The 18,939-nt window shown below is 46.0% G+C and overlaps 1 protein-coding gene across 1 annotated transcript in view; it reads left to right on the forward strand.

Moving 5' to 3' along the window:
- CUL1 (cullin 1) overlaps positions 1-18,939 on the forward strand; it is a 104,911-nt gene that overhangs the window by 22,376 nt on the left and 63,596 nt on the right. The window contains exon 2 of the mRNA XM_044246795.1: positions 17,035-17,335. Coding sequence (XP_044102730.1) covers positions 17,196-17,335 — 140 coding nt within the window. The 5' untranslated portion in view covers positions 17,035-17,195. The remainder of the gene's footprint in view (positions 1-17,034; positions 17,336-18,939) is intronic.

The raw sequence follows: 18,939 nt of genomic DNA on the forward strand, positions 1-18,939 counted from the left end.
GTCTTTTTTTCTTAACGTCTTTACTGAGGTACAGTTCACATGCCATAAAGTTCAGTGTTTTGTTTTTTTTTTTTAAAGATTTTATTTATTTATTTGACAGAGAGAGATCACAAGTAGGCAGAGAGGCAGGCAGAGAGAGAGAGGAGGAAGCAGGCTCCCTGCTGAGCAGAGAGCCCGACGCGGGACTCCATCCCAGGACCCTGAGATCATGACCTGAGCCGAAGGCAGCGGCTTAACCCACTGAGCCACCCAGGCGCCCCAAGTTCAGTTGTTTTTAATGCGTAATTCAGTGACTTTTAATAAAACCTACTGGGTTTTGCAGCCACCACGTGATCAGTTTTAGAACCTTCCCGTCACCGAGGAAAGATCCCGTGTACCTGTTTGCGGTCGCTCTCCATCCCCAGCCAGGCAGCACTCTGCTGCCTGTCCCTGGGGCGTGCCTGGTCTGGACATTTCATGTAATAAAGGGACTCATGTAATGTGTGTCTGTCGCCCCGGTTTTCACTTAACACGATGTTTGTGCTCTGCTGTGGCACAGACCAGTACTTCGGTCGTTATTGCTGAATTGTGTTTGTTTGGATGGACTGTCTGACGTTTTGCTTATCCATTCACCTGTTACTGGACATTTGGCTTGTTCCACTTTGGGGCTATTATAAAAATAGGCTATGAAGATTTGTACATGGGTCTTTGGGGGGACGTATGTTTTCTTGTGTTTTGGGTAGATACCTAGCCCTGGAACTGATGGGTCGTGAGGTGAGTTCATGTTAACTAAACCTGGTCTCGTAATGCCCGGAATGTTGAATTACTAGCTTTGAAGAAAGACATAAACAAGGCGATTCAAGCACGTAAGATCCAGTCAGGTCTTGGGGCGCTTGGGTGGCTTAGTCATTAAACTTACCTGCCTTTGGCTCAGGTCATGATCCCAGGGTCCTGGGATTGAGCCCTGTATCGGGCTCCCTGCTCAGCGGGGAGCCTGCTTCTCCCTCTCCCACTCCCCTGTGCTTGTGTTCCCTCTCTCCCTATCTCTCTCTGTCATAAATAAATAAAATCTTTTTTTTTCTTTTTTAAAAGGATGCATTCAGGTCTTCGGAATTTTGGTTTGAGAACTCCAAAGCCCACTTCCCATGTGGCCCTGTTTCTGTTGCTTGCTTCTCTTAGTTTATAACATGGATTTAAAGGTTTTTAAGTGACTTTAAATAAGTAGGTAATTCAGGTAATGTCTCTAAAAGCCATCTGTTAAGATACTAATTGAAATTTTTTATGCTTCTTGTCAGCTGTAATTGTTTGAACTTAATTTCACTTATTCCCTTAGTTCTATATAGAAATGGAATAATATATTTTATAAATAAGTGTAAAGTTTGCAAGCCTTGAAATTCAGTAATGAAGTCATGTAGACTTATCTAAGATGGTAAGTGTCCTTTCTGGTAGATGTACAAGTTAGAGCCCTGATTCTGGAATATGCAAATTGTTGGTCTACCTTTATATTGGTCCCTGCACTAGCATCTTTAAGATTACATCTTTTTTTTTTTTTTTTTAAAGAGGCGGGGCGCTGAGGGAGAGAGAGAAAGAGAATCTTAAGCAGGCTCCCTGCCCAGTGCGGAGCCTAAACGCAGGGCTTGATCTCATGATCCTGAGATTAGGACCTGAGCCCAAATCAGGAGTTGGATGCATAACTGACTGAGCCAGGTGCTCCAGGATTCCTTCTTGATTAAAAAGATGAAACATTTAAATAATTAGTTAACAGGGCACCTGGGTGGCTCAGTGAGTTAAGCCTCTGCCTTCAGCTCAGGTCATGATCACAGAGTCCTGGGATCAAGCCCCACATCGGGTTCTCTGCTCGGTGGGGAGCCTGCTTCCCTTCTTCTCTCTCTGCCTACCTCTCTGCCTACTTGTGATCTGTCAAAAAAATAAATAAAATCTTTAAAAAAAAAAGCTAACATTCAATTACTAATTAATGAATATTCAAATAAAATAGTTTTACATAGATTTGGGAGTGTAAGTATAAATAAGTGTCCTTGAATTTGCTAGCTCTTCCTTGTCCTTGTTGTTGGCAGTCATTTGGGCTTGTCAGTGACATACTCGCATCATGAAGTTGTGACTTCATGTTGAAGAAGTGACTCACGTCACTTGTTTTGCGTGGTTTCTTCGGAAGCCAGGTTCCAGTCTCTTGGTAGCTTGCTTTGTAAGGAAGTGGAGTGAGAGCTCTCCACCTCTCTAAAGCAGCAGTGTGGAATGTGCTGGAAGAAGTGGCTTTGAACTCTAAACACTTGGGTCTCTTGCTACTTATTTGCAGTGACTTTGGGCAGATTACTGAGTATCTCTGAGCTTGACTTTCCTCATTTGTAAGAGATGCTACCACGTAGAGAATATAGTCACTGTAAGGATTAAAGGAGAGTATTAAAGCTCCTGTTGGCACAGAGTCTGGCATCCTAGCTCGCCGTAAATATCGGGTCCTTTCCTTACGCAGGGAATGACTCACATGGAGCAGTTGCGCTTGGTCCACACCAGGAGTGGTCATGGATGTGGTATAGACGAAGGTCACTGGGGTTAATTCACTTGACAGAATGAATGGCTCTTTTTGTTTTAGAAAGTAACTCGGGCGGCGGTGTGGAGGGGGTGTTGGAGGGGGCAGGACTGGTGACCGCGAGGCGGGTGAGCAGGGCTGTGTTTGTGACCCAGGTGAGATGACAGCGCTTGGCCGGGAGCTGGGGTGCGTGTGGAGAACCGTGGGGATCCGGGAGCTTGGGCGAGGAGCGCTGCTGGAAATGACTCCACGCCAGGGTGAGGGCAGGAGGAGTCCGGGCCGACTTTTCTTTCCAAGCTGGGAAAGGAGGGCGGTTGGTTTGAGTGTTGAAGGGCGGTCGGGGGTTCAGTGCCGCCCCAATGTCAAAGGTCAGCAGAGGGCCTGGGGAGGAGGACGGAGTGTCAGTGACAGGGAAAACGTGGACCCAGACGATTAAGGGGCAGGTGGTGCTTTCATTCGCACCTGAGGCTCCTGTTAACTGAGGTGGGAAGAAGGGCTGAGAGGCGGAGAGGGAGGCGTTCGGTTTCGGACCCTGCGATCCGGGGAAGGCAAGGAGGATGGGGAGCTGGGTTGAGCTGCGGGTGTGCAGAGGGCTGTGCAGGCAGGGTAGGAGCCCCACGTCACCCTGTGCAAGGCCAGTCCTCTTCCTGAAATCTCTAGAATGACACTGTGGATGTGTGTCATCAGTGTCCCCACCAGAACTGCCTGCAGAGTTCCCGGCTGAAGGCAGTAGCCGTCCTGCCGGGCGCTTGCACCTCAGCCGCACACTCAGCCCAGGCCGGCTCAGTCCGCCTCGTGCCCGGGCTCTGCGTACGCTTGAAACTTCAGTAAACTTAAGAATTTCTAATAAAAAGTGTAAGAATTTCTCAGCCTGGCACCTGTGCGATCTCCGTTCTGAATGGCGTTGTGTGCCCTTTCACCTGCCGAATCATTTTCTTACGGGCTATGTATCAACTAGATCTTGCTAGAACGTCACTGTATGTGCCAGGCCTGTGAGGTCCGACACACTACTGCAGCGAACACTGGTGAACCACATCCTACCTCCCCGAGTAGACCGTCCCAGGGCCGCGCCCCACCGCCTCCTGGGAGCCCCCCGCCCCGTGTGCCGCCGTCCGGCCCGGCCCTTCCCTGCAGCCGCCCTGAACTGTCCTCTCCCCTCCCAGGAACTACAGTGTTCCTACCTGTCACTCGGCTGTTGTTCCTGCAGTATTTTAGAGAAAAATCCGAGCCATCACACCTTTTCATGCAGGAGAGAATGGATCTCTACCAAGTATGGTATTTTCTTGTTGTTTTTAAACAACATGTAAGCCCAGTAAAACTGGGGCGGCCTGTGCCTCATCCAGATAAGTGTCTTCTCATTCTCGGTGGGGGATTGCGAGCTTCCCTGCTCTCACAGAAGTGCTCTTTAAGAAGAACAGTCAATATTCTGTATAGAACATTATCATACCAGATGTAGTCTCTGCCACCGTTTTCACTCAGTCTTTCTGAAAGTCGTCCATGTCGAAGTGTGTCGTGAAAGTGGACAGAATCTGTGTGTGGTCTGTTGTGTGGCTGTCCCACAGTTTATCTGTGAATTCTCCTGTTAGAGGACATGAGGGTTGTTATCAGGTTTGGGTTTTCGTTGATGTCCATATAAACAGTGCAGTGAGTACATGTGTTTGTGTGTTTGCTGGTGTGTCCAGACGCAGAAGTTTCCCTAGGTGTAAGTTGTTTGTTGTGCGGGACAGTTGGTGTCTTAGGCTGCCACGCTGCAAACCAAAGCCAGGGTGTTAGGAATTCTAATTATCCAAGTGTTAGAAAATAAGTAATTACTTTATTTTATTTTTTTTTAAGATTTTATTTATTTGACAGAAAGAAAGATCACAAGTAGGCAGAGAGGCAGGCAGAGGGAGAGGAGGAAGCAGGCTCCCTGCTGAGCAGAGAGCCCGATGCGGGGCTCGATTCCAGGACCCCGAGATCATGACCTGAGCCGAAGGCAGAGGCTTTAACCCACTGAGCCACCCAGGCACCCCAGGTAATTACTTTATTGAGTAAAACCCAGGATTATTGAAATTTTAATCAGATTTAAAATGTTACCAAACTAGAAAAGCTAAATTTCACCTTGTTTTTATTTCTTCAGTTTCTTTTGTTCTGTGCAGTCTCCTCTTACTGCTCTTTGTTCAGTCAGGATCATCTCCGAGTGGCTGGGAACGCTTCCAGGAGGGTCACCTGGACGTCCTCAGTGAACACAGAGTCAATGTCTAAACCCTTAAGTATAGCAATGCTCTTTTTTTTTTTTTCCTTAAGATTTTTATTTATTTATTTTTTAAAAGATTTTTATTTATTATTTGAGAGAGAGAGACAGAGTGAGAGAGGGGAAAAGCAGACTCCCCATGGAGCTGGGAGCCTGATGTTGGACTCGATTCCAGGACTCTGAGATCATGACCTGAGCCGAAGGCAGTCACTCAACCAACTGAGCCACCCAGGAGCCCACAGTGCTCTGTTTTTAAGCACATGCAGAAGGAACTCCCTCTTTCTGGGCCACCAGCTCTGCCATTTTCGCAACAGAACGGCACCTGCATCGCTTCTGCAAAGTGACACCCTTAGATACCTGGTGGCTTTTCAGGCGGTCTGGGCAGTTTCTTAAAGGGAGCATGAAGATTCTAATCACTTGATTTGCATGATTTTGTGGGGGTTTCTGGGTCATGAGGATAGTGGATCATTTTCATAGATCACGACACTTACAGGAAGAGCTTGTTTTGTTTTCTTTAACAGCGAGTGTTCACTGTGTTTCCACTAACTCTAATAGAGCCTTTATTTTTAGAAGAAACTAACATTTTAAGTCAGTGCTTTTATCTTTTTACATTTTCAAAAGCTATCAGCCTAACTGAAGCACTGTTGAGAGCTTTTTTTTTTAAAAAAAAAAAAAAAAAACAAAAAAAACCTTGTTTCTTGAATTCCTGGTGCAACTCTGATTTGAACGGTCCTGCTCTGACACTCCTCAGCTTTCGCTTCCGCAGCAGCATCTCGCAGTGTGTCTGGTCTTACAGAAACGGAGGCCAGTATCGAGTTGATTAATCGGCAAGAGTGTGGTGACTGGACTTCTGGCATAGTTGAGCTGAAACTGAGTTGATAGGATTCTCCTGTCACTTTAAAATATGTAGGTTTCTCCCCTGGAGTGGAGATGTAGTCATGTTCCTTAAAGATCTTAAGAATTTGTATTCCTTTTCTACACTGAGCAGTTGTGAGGGGGATGATACATTGGGAGAATACCAGAAGCTTAATTGGTTAGAAGTATGGCAAAGCGAAGAAATGCTTGGCCCTGTCGGGGAAGCCTTCCTCCTTCCTGCAATGCGGGCCTTCAGCCCCTCTGTGTCTCCCAGGGGTCACGACACGAGCCCTCAGGCCATCTCTCTGTCTTCTGAACTAGCCCTCCCAGAGCTGCATTGTACACACTTCTTCATGGAGCTCCCTGGAGTCCTACCCCGTGACTAGGAAACTCCTGTAGCCTCTGTCCACACTCGTGAACTTCGTTGCTTGTCCTCAGACGTTAAGCCTCCTTGAAGCGGAGCTGCAGCACTTTCTGTTCTCCTACATCCCACAACCCCCACGGTGGGGCTGGGTCAGCGCCCTGTGAAGTTCACAGCCGCACTCAGAGACGGACTCCGGAGCCACTGCCACTTCCCTCCCTGTGGTGCTCCCCTGCTCGCCACCGACTTCACAAGTTCATTGGACAGGCTGGCCCCCAGCTCCTTCTCCCCTCCTTCCTCGGTACCCGCCGTCTCGGGTGGTGCACCGCCTCGTGGACATTGCTCCCCGTACCCTGACCATCACTTCCTTGAGCTCCATTCTGTTCTAGTCACTTCTTAGGCCTGGCCCCTCTGCCTGGGCCTTAGCACCCATGCAGTACTATTTTCCGGGTCATCGATCCGACCTCCCCCAGCCGCCACAGCGCTGTGTCCGCCTGACCCTTGCTCTCTTTCTCAGACCTCACCCCCAACCTTCCTGCTTTCCTCACTCCTTCAGGGTCAAAGTAGTCTGCATTTCTGCCCCTCCCACCCCATTCCACTTCCTCTTCTATCCTTAAAACCACAGTGAGACTTGCCTTGCTGAGATGTCGCCAGTGACTTAAAACTCCAGCCAGAAGCTGCATTTTAGATACCCTCATGACGATGAAGACAACAGCTGGCATTTATTTACTATGTTGCCTCATTATTCCTGACCCTCAGCAGATATTGAGTGATTTACCCAAGATCATACAAGAAGTAAAGGGCAGAGCCTTTTTATGACCATGTTGAGGCCCTGCCGACCATGGCCCTTTTCTTCCTGTGACCTCCAGGATAGGCGTCCTCTCATTGTTTGGGCTGTAACATTGCAGATACAGACTCTGGTTTCCCCGTCATCTAGTCAGTTTCCAAATGTTTTCAGGACTCCGTTTGGGACCATCTGTTTCTGTAGTTTCTCTGACTCTGGTTCCCCAACTCCAGTAGTGCCTGTCAGAGATGATCTCTCCACAGCCCAGCCTCCTAGGATGATTCACAAGCACTTCAGATCCGCTGTGTCCACAAGCAAACTGCCTCCGACCAATCCGTTCCTCCTCTACCGTGTTGTGACGCGGTAGGTGGCTCTGTAGTCCGTTTACAGTACAGATACATGTATGCGTTTATCATGCACAAAGTCAGCAGGAGAGAATCCGTAGAAGACTGTTTGTTATAGTATCACTTGTAACTACTGAAAAATACACATCTAGAAGCTCTTTAATAGGGGACTAGTTTGATGAACATTAGAATTTTAGCTCCAAAAACAAGGAAGGGTGTATGTCATTAAGTGAAGTGTAGTGTATTTCATTATAAAGAAAAAGTTACGTAACTGTGTGGTTGATCCCAAGAAAGTTAGGAATAAAGAAGGGTCAGTGCAGAGTTATCTTAAAAATAATAATAATAATAATTTGTTGCTCCTTGAAACATTAGTTTTTCTAAAACAAAACAAAAACCCATCCTGAGATATGTCCAAGGAAAAATACTCTATAGCCAAGTCAGCTTGAGGGGAAAGGGCTTTGTACTGTTCTTCTGATAGAGATTCATAAGATCTGTCCACTGAGTAAGGCCTCTGAAGTCTTGTAACAAACAAAATTATTTGACTTCGCTTAAGTTCGTATTTCTTTTGTTCTGTTCAGTTGATGTTCCAGTAAATGTTCGGTGAAAGACTGTTCCAAGTGCTCATTTTTAAAAAGTCCTTTTAGCACTAATGAGCCTCTAAATTGCTGATATCAAGGAGGAGGTATTGTTCAGGCTTCTGGGAGGTGACTTATTTAGTTTGAACAACTACTCCGCAAAGGGATCTTGTGCACCATTGATCTTGAGAAATAGGCTGTTTGGTTCGTTCAGTTTGAATTGTTAGAAAGTTTGTTTAACATGGATTCCGTCGCCTTTCATACCCCTTTGGAACAACACAGTCTTTGAGAGAAGTCCTTAAATACACAACCTCCCTGTTCCCTTATGACCTGTTTGTTTTGACTCTGAGTTCCGTTCCACTCTCGTATTTTCCCAGGCAGAGATGAGAGCGGAGTCGTGCGTGCGCAGGTGGTGTGATCTGCTGAGGCCTCCTCGGGGCCCGCTGGCGCGGCCATTGGTTCCGGCCCTTGATGGGTTGTGTTTTGTGCCTTGGTCTCCAGTACATATCTGCAGATTGTGTGTCTGGAAACATCAGTGTTACTCCTGGATGTTCACGACCACAGGTGGCAAGCTCTGTAATGTCAAGGGTCCGCTGTACTTTGGAAAACTACCTAATTTCCTAAGTATCGATTTTTAGTTTTGTCCTTTGTTTTTGATAGCGATTGCCTTTTGGGGCCTCCAAAGGTTTTTTGGCTATGTGATAGGATTTATTGGGAAAATATTTTTACCCCTTAACTAAAAACCATTTGAAACTGACTGTTGACAGTTTTGATGGCCTGGTCGTGAGGCGGAGGCTAGAGAGTTCGTGTATAGTGGTGTATTTCTTAAAATTTCAACATTGACAGAGAAGCCCATCTTGTATGGGCACCTGTGTCGTACGTTATTACTCCCAGCCGTCTCACAGTCCATTTACTTCACCAAACACTTGACTGATGCCTGAGCAGATTAACCCTTTGCCCGCCCCCACCACACCCGGAGTGGGAAACTATTACCAGAGCCTTGCGTGTGTCCCTTTGGACAGCCTGGTGGATACGAGGTGCCCCACCTTGGTGCCCCTTCAGGAAGGGAGTTGGCAGTCTGGTCAGCACATGGCCCCAGCTTTCAGCTCTCCCGGGGCCTGCCTCACCTGCCGAGAGCAACCCGGCCTGGCCTTCTTTCAGCCACTGAGCCCAGTGGCAGCAGGAAGGCTAGGCCTTGCACCCCTGTGTGTGACGCTCTGACGGTGCTTCCTGCAGAGCTCCTGTGGGGTGGGGGCAGGGGCTTGGTCACAGCTCACTCCTCTGCCTGACCCTGCTTCCCTTGTCACACAGACGCTTCATTCCTAAGAAGCATCTCCCCCCAAACTCTGTCCCCCCTGCCGACCATCTGCTCCGGAGAGGACCCCTCCCGCCCCGTCCCCCAGATTCCAGCAGGTCGGCTCCTGCTGTCAGCACGTGGTCTGACCTTTAAGATGCTTTCCTGATGTGCTTGCTTGTATCGTTTCCTTTTAGACTTAGTTTTGGACTTCTTTGCTGTAACATTAGTAATAGATGTTTAAGTATACAGGTGTGAGGCTCCCTAGGGGATATTGAAAATACCAGGTAAGGATACTGTCTTTAAACTTCTGGATTGAATACAGGCACCTGGGTGGCTTATGTGGTTAAGTGTCGGATCCTTGATTTACACCGAGGTCCTGATCTCAGGGTTGTGGGATGGAGCCCTGTGTCTGCGCTCCACGCTTGATGTGGGGCCCGCTTAAGATTCTCTCTCCCTCCCTCCCTCTGCTTCTCCCCTGCCCCACCCTCCCCTGTGCGTGTGTGCGAGTTTGCTCCCTCTCTTTCTCTCTCTCAAATAAATAAATTTGAGTTAAATAGTTGAGGATGTGGATTTTTGAGAACCTCAGATCAGCTGTGGATGAATTACTCCGTGGGGACCATTCTGCGTATAAACTGAGGAGTGCTGTGGCACAAAGCAGCACGTGTAGGACTAGACATGAAGCGTGTCTAATGCAGTAAACTTGACATTGTAACATGATTTTGTAGGGTATCAACAGGTCTTGGTGTAGAGGAAGAAGTGTAGTAGAGGACGAAAGCACTTGTAAAGCACATTCTTAGACCCTGGTGCTGAGCTAGGGAAGTGGAGGTGTTCTAGAGAAAAGTCACACTGACCATTTTATCTGGTGTGTTTTAACTTTGCCAGAGAATAAGTGGTGTGTCTTGACTTTCGGCTGTTCCGTGGTTTTCTTAGTTTAAAAAAGGTCAGGCATTTTTTTTTTTAAGTTGGCTTTCTTAAATTTTAAAATATTCAAAATTTCATAATGATACAGCTAGGACTGACTTGTTAGCTCTTTCAAACTTTTGGCTTTTTTAAATTAGAGCTGTTTGGATTCCTAAGATTAATAAATAGAAAATTGGTGAATCTGGGTTTTTCTTTTGGTAGTTTCCCTGGGGGTTTTTTTGGTTTTCTGGGCTTTTTGGCTTGCTTTTTTAAACATTTTTAAGATTTTTTAAATTTTAATTCCAGACACAGTGACATTCGCTTCAGGTGTACAACTCCGTGGTTCCACAGTCTGTACTTGACTCCGTGCTCGTGGTGGGAAGTGTGCGCTGTAAACCCCATCACCTGTCTCCCCCAGCTGCTGCCCACCTCCCCTCTGGTTACCATCAGTTTCTTTTCTGTAGTTACGTCTGTTTCTTGGTTTCTCTCTTTTTTCTTTGCTTGTTTTGTTTCTTAAATTCCACTTACAAATGATACCATATGGTATTTGTCTTTCTCTGACTGGCTTATTTTGCTTAGTATCATATTCTCTAGCTCCATCCATGTTGTTGCAAATGGCAAGAGTTTTCTTTTTTGTGGCTGCGTAATAGTCTGTTTGTGTATCTGTGCCACATCTGCTTTATTCATCAGTTGACGGACTCTTAGGCCGCTTCCGTAATTTGGCTATTATAAGTAACGCTGCGGTAAACGTAAGAGTGCTTGCATCCCTTTGAATTAGCATTTTTGTATATTTTGGTTAAATACTCAGTAGCTCAGTTACGGGATTACAGGGTAGTTCTATTTTTAACTCTCTGAGGAACATCCATACTGTTACCAGTTTGCATTCCCAAGAACAGTGCACAAGGATTCCTTTTTCACCCCATCCCCACCAACATCTGTTGTTTCTTTGGGGGGGGGTTTGTTTGTTTTTTATTTATTTGACAGACAGAGAGCACTAGTAGGCAGAGAGGCAGGCAGAAAGAGAAAGAGGGAAGCAGGTTCCTGGCTGAAGCAGAGATCCCCAAGCGGGATTCGATCCCAGGACCCCGGGATTATGACCTGAGCCAAAGGCAGCAGCTTAACCCACTGAGCCACCCAGGCACCCCTCTGTGTTTTTGATTTGCCATTCTGATAGGTCTGAAATGAAATCTCATTGTAGTTTTTTTTTTTTTTTTAAAGATTTTATTTGTTTATTTGACAGACAGAGATTACAAGTAGACAGAGAGGCAGGCAGAGAGAGAGAGAGGGAAGCAGGCTCCCTGCTGAGCAGAGAGCCCGATGCGGGACTCGATCCCAGGACCCCGGGATCATGACCTGAGCCGAAGGTAGCGGCTTAACCCACTGAGCCACCCAGGCGCCCCTCATTGTAGTTTTTTTTTTTTTTTTTTTTAAAGATTTTATTTATTTATTTGAGAGAGAGAGACAGTGAGAGAGAGCATGAGCGAGGAGAAGGTCAGAGAGCGAAGCAGACTCCCCATGGAGCTGGGAGCCTGATGTGGGACTCGATCCCGGGACTCCAGGATCACGCCCTGAGCCGAAGGCAGTCGTCCAACCAACTGAGCCACCCAGGCGTCCCCCCTCATTGTAGTTTTGATGTGTATTTCTATGATGATGAATGGTGTTGAGCATCTTTTAATATGTCTCTTCATCATCTGGATGTCTTCTTTGGCGAAATGTTTCTTCATGTCTTCTGCCCATTTTTTAGTTGGATTATTGGGGGTGGTGGTGGTGAGTTGTATCAGTTTTTCATCTGTTTTGGATACTAACCCTTTATTGGATGTGCCATTTGCCATTTGCCAATAATCTTCAATTCTGTAGGTTGTCCTTAAGTTTTGTTGATTATTTTCTTTGCATGTTGAAGCAGCTTTTTATGTTCTGGTAGTTTTTGGTTTGGGTTGGGTTGGGTTTTTTTGCTTTTACTTCCCTTGCCTCAGGAAACCTATCGAGAAAAATATTGCTACAGCTGATATCAGAGAAATGACTGCATGTGCTCCCTTCAAGGGCTTTTATGCTTTCAGGTCTCACATTTAGGTCTTTAGTCCACTTTGAGTTTATTTTTGTGTATGGTGTAAGAAAGTGGTCCAGTTTCCTTCTTTTTCAGGTAGCTGTCCTGTTTTTCCAACACTATTTGTTGAAGAACAAATTAAACAAATGTTTAATTCTGGGTTTTCCATTCTAGGCTACTGATCTCTCTGTTTTTGTGCCAGTACCATACTGTTTTGATTACTTTGTATAATTTTGTAATATAACTTGAAGTCTGGAATTGTGATACCTCCCGTTTTTTCTTTTTCATGTCGATTTTGGCTACTTGGGGTCTTTTGTGGCCCCATACAAATTTAAGGATTGTTTGTTCTAGTTCTGTGAAAATTGCATTGGTATTTTGATAGGGATCGCATTAAACTGTAGTTTGCTTAGGTAGTTATAGGTATTCTAACAATATTTGTTCTTCCAGTCCATGAGCATGGGATGTCTTTCCATTTGCGTTGTCTTCAGTTTCTTTCATCAGGGTTTTATGGTGTGAGAGTTCCGGTCTTTCACCTCTTTGGCTAAGTTTATTCCTAGGCATCTTTATTATTTTTGGTGCAGTTGTAAATGGGCTTATTTCTTGTTCTGCTGCTTCATTATTAGTGTATAGACATGCAACAGATTTCTTTATATTGATTCGCTAAATTTACTGCATCCATTTTTCAGTTCTAGTAGTTTTCTCATAGAGCTTTTAGGGTTTTCTACATATAGTTATCTTGCCATCTGCAAATACTGAGAGTTTTACTTCTATCTTGCCAGCTTGGATGCGTTTTATTTCTTTTTCTTGTCTGATGGTGACTTGGACTTCCAAACTATGTTGAATAAAAGTGGTGAGAGTGGACATCCTTGACTTGTTACTGACCATAGGGGAAAGACTCTCAGTATTTCCCCATTGAAGGATGATGATGCCAGCTGTGGGTTTTCCATAGATGGTCTCTATTATGTTGAAGTTTTCTCCACATCTACTTTGTTAAGGATTTTTATCATGAGTGGATGTTGTACTTTGTGAAATGCTTTCTCTGTATCTACTGAAATGATAACACAGTTTTTATCTTTTCTCCTTGATATGATGTATCACATTGATTGATTTGTGAATACTGAAATTAGTTGCCCTATTTCTTGGCACCTTACAAATGAAAGAATCTAAAATTCAGACTAGAGTACTGGAAAACACTGTCTTTTGAGACTCCAGAGGTCTGCTTGGGGTCCTGCCCCCTTTGAGCTTTGTAAACTCGGTTAGGTTTGATTGCTTCTCTGAATGAGGTTTTTTAAATCTGTAAAAGGAAGGGCCAGAAGTATGTTTAAGGTTAACCTCTAATCCTGTTGTAATTGGCTCTTAGGAGCAAATATTTTTGGTACATAAATGTGTGGTACATAAGTTTTTCAGTTCACAAGTCTGTCACGTACCAGAAGTTAATGGGTCAGCCTTTCAGGAAGGTGCTTTGTCCCAAAGCAGCAGTGAGTGCTGTGCCCGATTTGATTTGTTACTAGTAGTACACAAGAGGGCGCCCATGATGGTACCTGGCACATGGTAGTTTCCTACCAAATATTTGTTAAATAAAATATTAATGATGACTGAATTTCTAGAACTCTTTTAACATTGTGTTTAAACAGACTTACAATATGTGTACATTTGTAATGACTGGAATAACACACAGCGTTACTAAATGAGAGAGCAAGAAATAAATTTTAGCCTAAAATCTAGTGTTTGAAGGAAAAAGTTTAGAAGAAACAAGATAGAATTTAATGGAGATTCTGAAGGGGACTTGGGGGCAAGTTCAGATGCTTAAAATTCTTTAAAAACATCCAGCTTTTTAATTCCTTGGTTTTATTATTTCATGTATTCATACCAAACACTGACCTATGTGCCAGGTTCTGAACTGGCTTCTCAGGATCCTGTGGTGAGCCAAGGAGATGGTCTCTGTGCCACGGACCCTGCTCTCTAGAGAAGGGAGAGACCCTGGCAGGGAATTAACTTGGAATAAGGGTGAAGAAGGGAAAGTCCCGTGAAGCAGGGGAACCTTGTCCTTGTCTGGGACTTCCTAGTAAGCCTGGCCTGCCTGGGCGCCGGTGGAAAGCGAGCACAAGCGGCAGCAGGTGCAGGGGCCCCCGGGACTGGGGAGCGGAGTGGGGAGCACAGCCAGGGACGAGGGAGGAGCCTGCCCGCCTGTGCCCGAGGGGACCCAGGGGAGTTTGTAAGAGGCGCACGAAGAGCGAACGGCGGCCGGGCTCCAGGCCGGACTGGCTCCCGGGCCGGGGCTGTGGTCCTTGCTCAGGTGCGCGAGGGGCTGCGGCTTTTGTGCCCGCCGTGTTGGTGTGGGGCCGTGGTGTGGGAACCCAGTAAATCGTTTCAAGTTTTCCCAAAAAGAGAAGAGAAGATGTGGGAGTGCCTCGTTCAGGATTTCCCTGCCTCCGACTCCAGCTTGACTCCCTGGTATTCTCGGGGTGACGCCGAATCAGATTTATCCTTTTAGACTCCGCTGCTGTGTGAAGCCTTGAAGGGGTGAGTCAAAGGGAGGGGCGCTCTGGGAGCCCGTGTAGACTGCTCAGATGGCAGCCTGGTGTGTGGCGATGACGATGATGTCCTCGTCGGGGTCCGGGGGAAGTGGAGGCGGTGAGTGAGTGGATGTTCACGACCCAGAGCTTAAAATCAGTGGCGGAGAATGTGAGAGACTAGGGACGAGGCATCAGAATTATTCCTACGTTTCTGACCCGTGGTACGTGGAGATGCCACGCACAGGGATGGGCAACCGTGGCGAACAGTGGAGCTGGGGACGGTCCCTGCTTTCAGCCCTGGACCTGCCGGGTGGGCGGCGTCCAGGAGGGGATGTGAGCCGGGCACGCGGGCTAGAGCTGGGCCTGGGCTTCTGACAGGCCGTCCGGGCTGGAGACACACTCAGGGAGTCGCTGGCACGGGGAGCTTTGAAGAAGGAAGGTTGATGTTGGCTCCATGGTAACCCGTTCACTGGAAGTCACTCTTCTGCCCAGTGGACGTAATAGGGTGAGGAAAGGGTAAAAATGGGAGGAATGGAACATTTTTCTTAGTTGCTACTAGAATTAGAAGAAAAAGGAGTAAAAGAGCATCAGGATGGGTAGGAGAAGGCTTATGGGTATGAGATAGAATTAACTTTGTGAGTCTGGGGAATTGAAGTGCTAATTTCCCCTTGGGGGAAAATTAAGTGCGAGGAAGGAGTGCGGGTTTCAGTAGGTAACAGTGGCAGGTGGCAGCACCTGAGCCCCAAGCTCACTGTCAGTTGGGGGTGTTGGCCTTATCCCCGCAGGGTAGATAGAAGGAAAGGCAGATCACACTTGTATTTAGGGAACATTTGCAAAGCAGTCGCTGAGTTGTTGGTTTCCTCTTTACTCGAGGGAATTCCTGTGTTAGCGATCTTTGTATTCTGCGCTTAAACCTACTTCTCTGAGCGGGTCATGTAAAATACTTGCAGGATCTAGAGTGGGATTGTGGCTTCATAAAATATTAGGTCCCAAAGCTTAGATTATAAATATTAGAGATGATTTAGTTTTCAGTAGTTCCGTCTTGATCCGCACGCATGAGCTACATTCTCCTGAACTGTGCCTTAGCCTGCCAAGAGGTTGGCGGTGCCCCCTAAGATGCGGGACGCCCCAAGTTACTTGCTGAGCTCGAACCTGAATCGGCAGGCTCTGACAATCCATCCTTATTGTCCCGGACTCTGTTCACCTCCCAACGTCTGTTTTACGGAGCCATTAAAATAATTCATTGTTCCTTAATTTTACGGTAGGAGTACTTATTTAACAACCTCCACATCTCGCCGTGATAGACACAGTCCGTGAGGTGTGCCTGTAGTATTGCGTACCGAGGAGTACTGAGTTAACATGGTGCTGGATACCTGAGGGCCTTGACCTGTGGACCGAGATCCTGAGGCATTGGAAGTTACATTTCCTGGGCGCCTGGGTGGCTCAGTGGGTTGAAGGCTCTGCCTTCGGCTCAGGTCATGATATCAGGGTCCTGGGATCAAGCCCCTCATCTGGTTCTCTGCTTAGCAGGGAGCCAGTTTTCCCCTCTCTCTCTGCCTGCTTCTCTGCCTACTTGTGATTTCTCTCTCTCTCTCTGTCAAATAAATAAAATTTAAAAAAAAAGAAGTTATATTTTGTAGTAGCCTTATACCCTTGTAATAGCCAGTGTTAGTTGTTCAGCGTTTACTGTGTTAAATATGGCATGTGCGTTGTCTTATTTAAACTCCACAGTAACTGTCTGAGGAAAACGATGGGCGCCTCCTTTTGTAGATTGAGAAATTGAAGTTTAGAGAAGTGAGAAGTGAAGTGCCTTACCCAGGACCTCCTACCCGGCAGGTGTGGAGCTGAGCTGCCAACCCCGGTCTCTGAATTTAAGAAACATCTTAAATTTTGATAAGTCTTGCCAGATTCCCTTCTGAAAGGAGAGTGACCATTTCCCTGCACCTCAGCCTCACCAACATCACATTTTTGCAAAGTGCAAAACTCTGATTCTGGGAGTTTCCTTTGCCTTTCTAATTATAATGTGGGGCAAGTCCTATAGTTTAAGTTTTGATACTTTCCGAAGGCAAAGAAATGCACCAGTGTTAGTAGTGCATATGCAGACTTCCACCCAGCTTCTCTCTCTCTCTCTCTCTCTTTTTTTCTTTTTTTTTTTTAACATACAATGTATTATTTGCTTCAGGGGTGAAAAATCAGCCTTACACAATTCACAACACTCACTATATAGCATATACCCTCCCCAATGTCCATCAGCCCACCGCCCTGTGCCTCCCTCCCGCTCAGCCCCCAGCAACCCTCAGTTTGTTTCCCGAGATTAAGAGTCTCTTGTGGTTTGTCTTCCTCCTGGTCCCATCTCCCCAGCTTCTCTTGGGAGCACTTTTCTTGTGAGTTCGTATGATTCCGAACTAAATCCCTAAGTAAGTATATCTCTGTACATAAAAGCATATGAGTTTGTTTCCGCAGAGGAAGAGCACTATTGTCTAAATGAGCGTGGACCCCACTAATGCCTTTGGACTGAATGTCTCTGTCTGTGGCAGGCACCTTACTACCCGCCCCGGGTGTCAAGAAAATACTCATTAATTTGCTTTATTTCTTCTTCAGGTTTGCCTGCAATGAGATTTCATTCTCTACAGTCAAAGGACATCCTTTCTGAGCTGCTGTGAATCAACCTGGAATGATACTGTATATTTTCATCTGATGGAGAATTAGCTGTACCTTGCACAAGGATTGCTACACTGGACAACTTCAGAATATTGCTCACGATGTCCTCAAACAGGAGTCAGAATCCCCATGGACTGAAGCAGATTGGCCTTGACCAGATATGGGACGACCTCAGAGCTGGAATCCAGCAAGTATATACCAGACAGAGTATGGCGAAGTCCAGATACATGGAACTCTACACGTATCCTACTGCCTGAGCTGAAATTAATTTGCTTAGAATTTTGGTTATTTACTAGTATGATCTGCGAATTGTTAGAGGTTTTAGGTCGTGTTTTCTCTTTTCAGTTCACCCTGTTTTGTAATCAGAGTTCTTTTTTTTAGCTTTAAAAATTAATTCACTCTTTTTAAGTTTTGTGACCAGCAGTGAACCGGCTGAGGGTTAGTCTACAGTGGTGCTGTTCAGTGTGGCCGTCACTCGTTATGTGTGGCTGTTTACATTTAAGGTCACTAAAATGAACAGTTCCCAAGTCATGGTCCCTGTATTTCAAGTGCTCGGTGGCAAACAGCCTCTGTCATTGCAGAAAGTTCTGTTGGACTGTGCTGGTTAAACCAAGGGAGGATTGGTTCCTGTATCGTCTATGGCTGCCTTCGTGCTTCGGGGGCTGAGCGGAGTCGTTGCGTCAGAAAAAGCCGGAAATACCTGCTGTCCAGCCCTTTATGGGAGCAGTTGGCTGACCTTCCTCTAAAGGATTACCACATAGAACAAGACGTTTTACAGTTAGGACCTTGTTTTACAAATATGGCATTCAAGTATTTCGCTCACTTGTTATGTGGTTCGTGGTGTGTGCAGGGGGCTGTCTGAATGCCACAAAGGTCGTGAGGGTATAAACGTCGTAGCTCCTGCTCTCTGTTATGTGCTCGGTGGGCAAGAAATTGAAACTTCAGCTGCCTTCACTAGAGAGCAGATTGCTAGTGATTGCTGGTTCTAGTAGTGTATAAAGTTGCTAGTTCGATGGAGATTTAAGTGTAAACTTCTAGTACGTATCGGTAATTGTCAGACTTGGTTTTGTGATATTCCAGGGTACCCTCCGCTTTGTTGATCGTTTAGAATCTTTGCCCCCAAATTAGCATTACTTTAAATAGACATGAAGCTACATGTCTAGTTCAAAATTAACCTAAAGGTTATTAGAGTACACGTTCATGTGTGCACGTACATTTTCATTGTTTAAAAACAACAACTTAATCGAGATAGGCCTCACATACTTACCTTTTTTGCAGGGAGGGCCCCCCTGGGTGGGCGTGAAAAAATTCACCCCCCTTTAAAGTGATTTTTAGTGTATTCCTAACACTGTGCATTGACATTATCTAATTGTGGAACATTTCCATCACCCCCAAAAGAAGCCACGACCCGTTAGCAGTCCCTTTCCATTCTCCCTCCCCTCGGTCCTGGCAGCCACTGATCTACTTTCTGTCTCAATGCATTTGCCTATTCTGGACATTTTAGATACATGGAATCACATAATACATAACCTTTGAGAGGGGCTTTCTTCACTCACCATGGGGTTTTGTCTTTATCCTTGTTCTATCATGTGTCAGCACGTCATTCATTTGTATGGCTGAATCGTCTGGATAGATGCTTTTTTAAAAATTTCATTTATTTATTTATTTATTTGTCAGAGAAAGAGAGAGTGTGAGAGTGTGTGTGTGTGTGTATACAAGCAGGGGGAACACCAGAGGGCAAAGGAGAAGCAGACTCTGCACTCACTGAGCAGGGAGCCCGATGTGGGGCCTTATCTCAGGACCCCGAGACCATGACCTGAGCTAAAGGCAGACGCCTGACTGACT

This window comes from Neovison vison, chromosome 4, assembly GCF_020171115.1.
Source record: "Neovison vison isolate M4711 chromosome 4, ASM_NN_V1, whole genome shotgun sequence".
NCBI classification, from domain to species: domain Eukaryota; kingdom Metazoa; phylum Chordata; class Mammalia; order Carnivora; family Mustelidae; genus Neogale; species Neogale vison.